Below are 8,671 nucleotides of genomic sequence, written 5' to 3' on the forward strand. Positions count from 1 at the left end.
AGGCATGTAAATGTTGTGAACATTGAAGCAAGCATGCCATAAGGCTTCTTTATTGCTCGATCTACTTGTATTGCCACTTTCCCCCTGTTCATCAATGCTCCAGAGGGTTCTGCTACTTACCTTGTACTCTCTTATATTTGACCTCGTAAAGCGCAACACATCACACTCATCCACATTAAAACACCATTTTTCTGCCCAATCTATATTTTGCTGTATCCTTTTGCAATATTCTTTCACTCTCCACCAATTTTTGTGTCACCTGCAAATTTACTGATCAGCCCATCAACATTAATCCAAATTATTTACAGCATGCACTTAAAAAAAAATCAAAAGTCTCAACACTGATACCTGCAGAATAGCACTGATCATGTACCTCAAGCCAGAATAACTCTTCCCTCTGTATTCTATGGCCAAGCCAATTTTCAACACAATCAACCAAGTCATTGTAGAGCTCGTCGAAAGAACCAAAGACTTGTTGATCCAAACCAAGGCTTTTATTAGCAAAAGACAGGAGCTCTTCACAGGTGGCCGACCAGTCCGGAGTGATCCGACCTGGCTAGGGACACAACCCTTTAAGGCCCAGACAATAGGTGTGGCTTAGCTCTCAGCCAATCGCTGTAAGCACAGTCTAGATACAGTAACTATATACACTATGTACATTGGTGATAGATCTGTCCTATCACAGTCATAATGTGATTTTTTTTCTTTTTCTGGATCAGCCTACCACGAGGGACCATGTCAATTGCCATGCATACAACACCCACTCTTCCACTCTAATGAATCATCTGCATAACCTCTTCAAAAAACTCAAATCAATTTTTAATCTAAAAGATATAGAATATATTCCATAAAAATATTGTAGAATATCTTAAAATTACCTTGCCTTCATTGTCATGACCACCTGCCACCAATCTTCTCAACATTTCCTTCTTGGAAGAGTACCTCACACTTAACACATGAAAAAGGGTAAGCATTGCAAAAAAAAAAACCCCATGATGTTTACCACATTTTCCTTATAGAAATTAAGATTGACCATCTACTTTTACAAAGCCATATTAGGCAAAAAAAGGAATGTTAGAAGCATTGCTCTTTGCCCAATTCAGGGGAAATCTAGAAGTGATTCAAAAGTCTCATCCATACTTGTTTTGTAGTCACCACAATTCAGAATTGGCTCTCAGTAAACTTGTAATTTAACAAAAGTATCTGATTCTATATGAAAGTGTGCTACTCAAAAGAATGACACACTCACAAGTGCGATTAGGTTTTATTGAGGCTAAAGCCCAACTGTTATACTTCTTGCGTTCCTGCCATTTGCCCCAATTGCTGATGTAATGGCCCGAATAACAAAAGCAGGTTTCCTGCATGCGGGTACCTTCTCACATGACAACACCTTCTTCCCTGCACTATGCCCGTCTGTTGGCTGTGCAGCAGGGCCCTTGCCATTCATCCACCAGTTCGTTTGCTTGGGCTAGTGCAGTCTGCTGACTATTAGGTGTGCTCACTGCCCAGAGCACCGGGTCAATCGCCGCTGAGGCAGGCCACCACAAAAGTATATTTTATACTATATTGGGGTTTGTACATTGAGCATGGTGTAATTTCTCATTTTATAACAGAATAGAAGGAAGTGGTTTGTCTCACTGAGTCTGTGAAAACCCTCAATGTGATCCCATTAATTTCTCCGCAAGTTTTTACCTCTCACATGCCAACATGTCACTTCCTTTGACTGACTATAAATGATCGTGGCTGTTTCAATGTCACCATTACATTTTCCAACCTTCTACCCTCAACTCTGCAGAACCTTCAGTAAGTACCATCCCTTCTCACAACTACGTCAGCACTTTTCTGGACAAGAAAGTAAATAAATTGGTATCATTACTTGGATATTTGTCCTTGTGGTCCTTCTCAACTCAGATTAGATTTGGATTTTGTTCTATAACAGATGGGCAAGATATCTATTACAATACTTAAGAATGTACATAATAAACCCTTATGTTTTTGGAGGAGCATATGCAAGAGACAAGGCACCTCTTTAGCAGGTCTGGCTCCAGGGGTCCTTGACAACGTGCACTACACTTACTGGCTTCTGACAATCTCATCCGATTTTCTTTTCAATTTATAATTGTAATCAAAAAATTACATCTAGAATCAGATACCACAGTTAAAACCTTTGGTTATAAACTTACAACTGCTAATCACACCAACTGTAAATAAAAATGGGTTAATAACATGAAATTTATTCATGGCAGGGTTAAGTCATTACATCTATGGACCATTGTGGTGGTTCAGGCTTATAATGTGCCTTCAAACTGGATACAACTCTTGCCACACCAAATGGATTGCAGGTTGCAGTCATTAGAAATCTTAAGTGGATAGTAGCAGGGATTTGAACATTGAAGGTCAGCCTTTGGGCACTGGATTGATACCAACCACCATAAATTGGATCCAAGGATTTGTTTCCCACCACCTGCTGAATCAGGTCAAAGGGAATGAGCAGAGAAGCATTGCCATTGGCAATGTGTTCACATGCAAAGCTGCCACTGCAACCACTGTTCAAGGGTACAAGTACAGCAGTCATGGGAAATTGGAAGACATGGAGGTATTCCAAACTGGAGGCAAGACAAATTGAGATGGAAATTATTGTTAAATCGGGTTATCCAAACTGTAGCTCACACACTTCTGGAGATAAGCAAGACATCTCAATGCAGCAAGTATTTCGTATAGATTTGTAAAGCTGCATGGTGAGGAGAGGGGCGTTGTTGGCATTCAACAAGAGCACTTGCTCTTTGTTCCAGAAGGTGGGTGAGCTGTGAAATGGAAGATATTCAGGAAATTGACCATCACTTTGATGAAGAATAGAACTAAATAAGCACACTATTGAAAAGTTGGAGCAAAACAATGTTTTTGCATCTGAAGGAACTTGAAGAGCTTTAAGGGTTAATGACAAGGTTAAACAAAATAATTGGAACTCAAGGGGGTTAAAATACAAAGCAATTGGTGACAGGAGACTGGTAAATCTGGAAGTGGGTATGCATCAAGAAGCTTTTAGAGTGTGATCTCAGCCACCTCATCTATGGAAATGTAACCACATTGACTCTTGAATGCAAGTTACGTTCTGGCTTCACCGACCCAAATATTCTCCAACGTACACACAGAAATGCTGGAGGAACTCAGCCAGCCTCAGAGCATTTCATAGGCAGTGAAGCACCCTTCTTCAAGGAAGAAGCAAAGAACAGAATGGCACAAGAAAAAAAAATACTGAAGACAAGGAGTCCAGACCAACAAAGAAAAAGTGTTAATTGGATATGATAAGAAGCAAAAAATTGATTTTGGCTCTGTGGAAGGACAAAGGGAAGAAAGGATGGGGGGGGGGTGGAGTGGAGGTTAGATACAAAACAGAGATGGATGTTAATACCATCCGGTTAGAGTGTGCCCAGATGGAAGGGTGGGTGTGGCGAGTGGTCTCAGATTGGCAGTGCACGAGACCATGGACAGACATGCAATACATCTTTACCTCCTAGGAACGCTGTGAGTTCCTACAGCATTTCAGTGTGTTTTTAAATTACAATCACAAGTGTCTGCAGACTTTTAGGTTTCACTCCAATCTACATAAAACAAGTTCAATGGGGAAATTAATAGCAAAGAATCCCTGGTAAATGAAGGTCAGTCAATAATATTCCATTTTTGGTCATATAAACAGCTGTAATTGAAAGGGAGAAAGGTGAATGGCATTATATTGCTTTCATTGATGTGTATACAAATCTGCTCTTCAAGATTCTATGCAATATACTGGCCAATGTTTATCCATTAGAGTTGGCTTTGAGGCCTTGCACACTGTGTGTAGCAACTCCAACAGACAACTCATTTTTCAGCTTCTTTTGTCCATTATAAGGCAGTTGTTCCAAATACATTTATTAACATTATTTGACAGGAGTTACAGGTAACCTTTTATTACTTATCCGGAAAAGTCAGTCCTCCCTCATCAAGTTTTCCTTCATAGGGAAATGACTAAGAAGTGCATTGATTTAGTTACTCACAGAAGGAACTTAAATGATCAGTTGACAAAAGTAGTATTTGTCATTATTACACGATAGACATTAAACCAACTTTCAGAAACTAAATACAACCCCAATTGCAGGATCCATCATAAAAATCAACAAGCAGGACTGCCCTACACATACGCAAAACAAACATTATGTAATTTTCTTAAACCACCTCTGAACAGTTGGTTTTTTTTTTAGTTGGATAAACAGGATGTAGATTCTTTCGTCCATCCTCATCAGTTAAGGCAGGGAAGGATCAGTGAGTTTTCTGTTTCATTTTAGTCCACATGAGCTTTGATAGTTCGGTAAATATTTATTGACTAAATGTCTCCAGTGAGAGGAAAAATTGTACAATTTGCCATTCAATTCAGAGAATACACTACAATCTTTTAAGACTATTTTTATGCCATTCCTTTCTGAGCTGGGGTGAGGTACTGCAGATTGACATATTATTTCAGAAGTCACCTTTTTTTTGTGTGTGTTCAGAGAAAATCGTTTACAAAATTATCCTGGCAATTGAGACTTCAGTTGATGGCGAATGCATAAATATGATTAATAAATGATCATTCTAAATTATTCTCAAGTATTCACCTTCGTAACTTTTGAAAATGTGGCTAGAACTGCTTACATATCAGTTTTGAAAAAGGAAATGAATTGCTTCTGGTCAGAGAGGGTCATGTCCATTCCAACTCTAATTATATATATCAGGAACCCTCCAGCATTTTAAAACTTTTCAGTTAGTCAGTGGGACTTATTCACAATGAACTCCTAACACTTCACTGCTGCAAACTTCCAGCAACCAAAATATCTGTCCAGATGTGAAAGGACTGTCCATTTATGGAGTAACTCTGGAGACGGATTATTTTTTTTAACTCTGTAAAAACAGCCATGGAAAGCATCCAGAAGATCCAGAGAAATGGCTGCCTCCAGTCATAAAGCAGATTAACTTGATCTGTCCCCTGAATTTCTTTATGATCTGTTTAAAACCATCGATTCCAGTTCAGCTGCAGGAAACAAGCTTTAGACTGTAACTGTTTAATCAAATACAGACTCGACTTCTGGTCATCAGTTGGACCCAAAATTGCAAAGCTTCTGATGCTGGCACGAACTTCTCTGGAAGTGGCACTGAATTTTTATGTTCATACTCATCAGAATGCCGTAGCACCCCTTACCCTCCCCTCCCTTCATCTCGCTCTCCTTTCTTCCCCCCCCACCCATTCCTCTTCTCCAAGCCTCCATTCCAATTACTTTTAATTAATGTTGCATTGATAGCACTCCACTTTTATGTTAGAACTGTTGGTGCTGTAAAATATTTTGCTGTGATCAGAATTTCATTAGGAGGAGCCACAGCTGGAACCCAAGGAACTGTCCAAGAAAAGGATCCAATTGAAATTGACAACAGTGAGCTCCCAATCGGTTGCTTTACTTCTGGTAAAACCAGGTTATTTCACCACCTCCCCCCGCCCACCTCAGAGAGAGATGGAAGAGGAAAAGTATTAAATAGTCAGTGGATTGGTCACATGTCTATCTATCTATGATAAGAACAAAAGGTCTGGGGCAGGTTTTCCTACCAGTCCTTTGGCTCTGCGGCAGGTTATAGTCCAGGAGGAATTGAACTAAGAGAGATACATACCAGACTCAAGGGAGTCCCTTGACACCAAATTCCTTTTGCATGTGAATGGATACCACACCACTTCAGTGGTAGCTTTTACCGATGAACATTTCCTGCATTAGGCTCTCAACCTCCTCTCAGAAGGGAGGTTCAGGTGTGGACCTCAGCAAAGTATTCACAAGAGGTCAACCCCACTCCACCCTGCAGCCACAGCAAAGTTGAAATACTCCTGGCACAATGTGAAACAAAACAGTCACATTGCTGAGGAGCAGACTGACCCTTATTCAGCTTCCTGAGGCAGACATCACTTTTCTGAACCAGAAGGCAAAGTGGTAGTTTGATCGTTCAGTTCCAATGCATACTTAAAATTTATTCAATTAATTCTGACTTTGTTTGATGGATTGGATCCAAAAAAAAACCCCAATTTCTGTGCCTTTTTCCATCAATCCAGAAAGGAGTAAATGAAGTCAGAAGCAAATTGGACTTCGTGAAAATTAGCCATCTCCCCTCCAGAAACCATACAACCTGCACTTCCGTGTCCCCCAGAGCCCAAACGAACGACGACAAGCATCAATGTGTCAAAGGGAACAGAGATGGTCTCATTGAAGCAGATTTCTGACATTTCTTATTGGAAGAGATTGCCTCCCACATCTGTCTCGATTCAGTCATACCGATGAACGGTTCACCAGCTGTGTGTGTTGTTTAAGGATGAATTATTTCCAAAAATATTAAAAAGATGGCTTAATCTTTCCCAAATGTAGTTTACAGACCCCCCCACTCAACCTCTCAGCCCAATCCACGGCTGATAGTGGCCAGGAACGATCCCCCCCGCCCCGAGGAAAACTCCACCGAGGAGTATTTTATGTCCAAGGCACCGTATTTTCTGAAACCTAAAACTTCAGATGGACGGTCCCCCCCCCACCACCAAGTGCTTTAGAAATCAGGTTTAAAATTAACCTCTTTGAAAATAATCAATAGAAAACACACACACATCTGGACCAGATCCAGCCAAACGTCCCGACCTCGGGACAACGCGCTCAGGCTCCGCTGATCCCCCCCCCCCCCCACCACCACCACCCCCGGACCGTGCAGGAGACTCACCTACATCTGCGTTACACACCGCCTGCTGCGGATGGATCGGAGCGCAGCTGCACGCCTCGGCGATCTGTTCCACCCTCAAAGCCAGGAGCGCAAACGCCGTGGCGACCAACCCGCTGATGGCAGCGCTCATCTTTGCGGTGCACACACGCACGGACAGACAGAAAGAATATCCAAGTTCTCTCTCTCTCAGCAGAGGACGTGTGTCTCCGGGCAAGTTGTCTTGCTGCCTGTCCGCGGGAGAGCAGGAGCAATCCAGCAAAGCGTGAAAAATGCCACCCAGTTGCCTCCACTCCAGCACCGCTCTTCTTGGCTGTGTTGTCTCACCCCTTCTCTGAGTTGAGCCCCATTTAACGAGGGAGCTGTCCCCGCCTCCCTGTGTCAAAGGCCAGTTGCAGCAAGCAGCCAGCGATCAGGGCAATATCAAAGACTCCTGTTGTTTTCTTCTCTCGACGTCGCTTTGGCATTTCCACCTAGTTTTAAAATCCTGCTTTAATGAGCTTCCGACATCCCCAGAGGCCATTGTGCATTTAAAATGTTTTTTATATATAAAAAACCCCCGTCGATGGACTTTGTCAATGCGTGTCTCTGCTGTCCTGATACCAGCAACACACATTTCAGCTATTAGAGAGATTCCAGAAGCTTCTCTATCACTTTTGTGTCTGTGAAATCTATTTTCCCCAACTAAAAGTTTGCATTATTTACACCAGATTTTACAGTGGTTAAAAAAAATGAATAGCTCCAAACTCATTTAGCCCAGGCTAATTGATGAAGCAGGACCCCCCCCCACCCCACTTCACAATGCTGAATTGTCCCTGCCAAAGACGTTGATGCTTTCTGTGAGCGTTCGAATGATTAAAAAAGCACCATGTGATGTTTTCCCCAGGAGGCAATTTGACTATCCAGAAATATTCTGGAGAATCCTGGTGAGCTGCACATCCAAGAGCCCCCCAAAAATTACTTTGAGACAGTGGCGTCACTAGGGGTTGTCACCCAGTTGCTCCCCCTCCACCATCAGACTCCTCGACAACAAACTCAATCAGGGGCTCACTGATCTTTCACTTTATTGTTTTCTTTTCTCCTCTCTATATTGCACCGTTGTTTACTTGTCTTTGATTACTTGTGTATTAAGTGATCATTCTCCCTGGCCTGCAGGGAAAAAAGAATCTTCAGGGTTGTATGTGATGTCACGTCTGTCCTCTGACAGTAAATCTGAAATCTGCTGTTGCCCCTCTAGTGTAAGATGTCGCAGAGCTCTTTCCCACCATTCTTTGTTGGGTCAGTTTTAAGGTCTAATCATTCCCTCTGACCCGGGTGAAAGAAGGTAGGTGGAGTCCAACAATAGTGAGAAATGCCCTTCAGACAGAGTGACAAGAACCAGGTAGAGATACAGCTGACTGTCACTCAACTGCATCATGTGGTTAATAAATCATGTCAATTTTTACGAACCTCTTAGTTTCTCAGGTTTTATTTTCAGTTTTAATGAATGTTGGTAGGAAAATTGGATCACAAAGAAAATCAGTAATAGCAAAGTGTGACAGGCTTTTCTTTTTCCTACTTTTTGGAGGGGGGGTAGGGTGGGGGGGAGAAAATGTGAAAAAATGTATTATGATATGGATAAATACTGTACATGTATTGATGCAAATATAACCGTTTACAGCACGGAAACAGGCCATGTCGGCCCTCAAGTCCGTACCGGTTCACTTGAACAACTCCACTAGCTCCTCCTCAAACTCCTGAGGAAGTAGAGGCTTTCTTCATGATGCCATGAAAAATTAAATTAAAAAAACAATAGCAGCCTGTGGTTGATCTCCAAGGACTTGAGCAACTAAGGTCCTGCTTGCTTAACACTGAATGAGGAACTCATTGAATGCAACAGCAAGAATATGGTCTTCACAACAGCTTCACAAAAAAAAGTCAG

The 8,671-nt window shown here is 41.9% G+C and overlaps 1 protein-coding gene across 1 annotated transcript in view; it reads right to left on the reverse strand.

Moving 5' to 3' along the window:
• The window catches only part of timp2a (TIMP metallopeptidase inhibitor 2a), a 39,772-nt gene extending 32,657 nt beyond the window's left edge, over positions 1-7,115 (reverse strand). Inside the window, exon 1 of the mRNA XM_069930017.1 lies at positions 6,754-7,115. Coding sequence (XP_069786118.1) covers positions 6,754-6,883 — 130 coding nt within the window. The 5' untranslated portion in view covers positions 6,884-7,115. The remainder of the gene's footprint in view (positions 1-6,753) is intronic.
• Between the last annotated feature and the right edge of the window lie 1,556 nt (positions 7,116-8,671).

This window comes from Narcine bancroftii, chromosome 3, assembly GCF_036971445.1.
Source record: "Narcine bancroftii isolate sNarBan1 chromosome 3, sNarBan1.hap1, whole genome shotgun sequence".
NCBI classification, from domain to species: Eukaryota; Metazoa; Chordata; class Chondrichthyes; order Torpediniformes; family Narcinidae; genus Narcine; species Narcine bancroftii.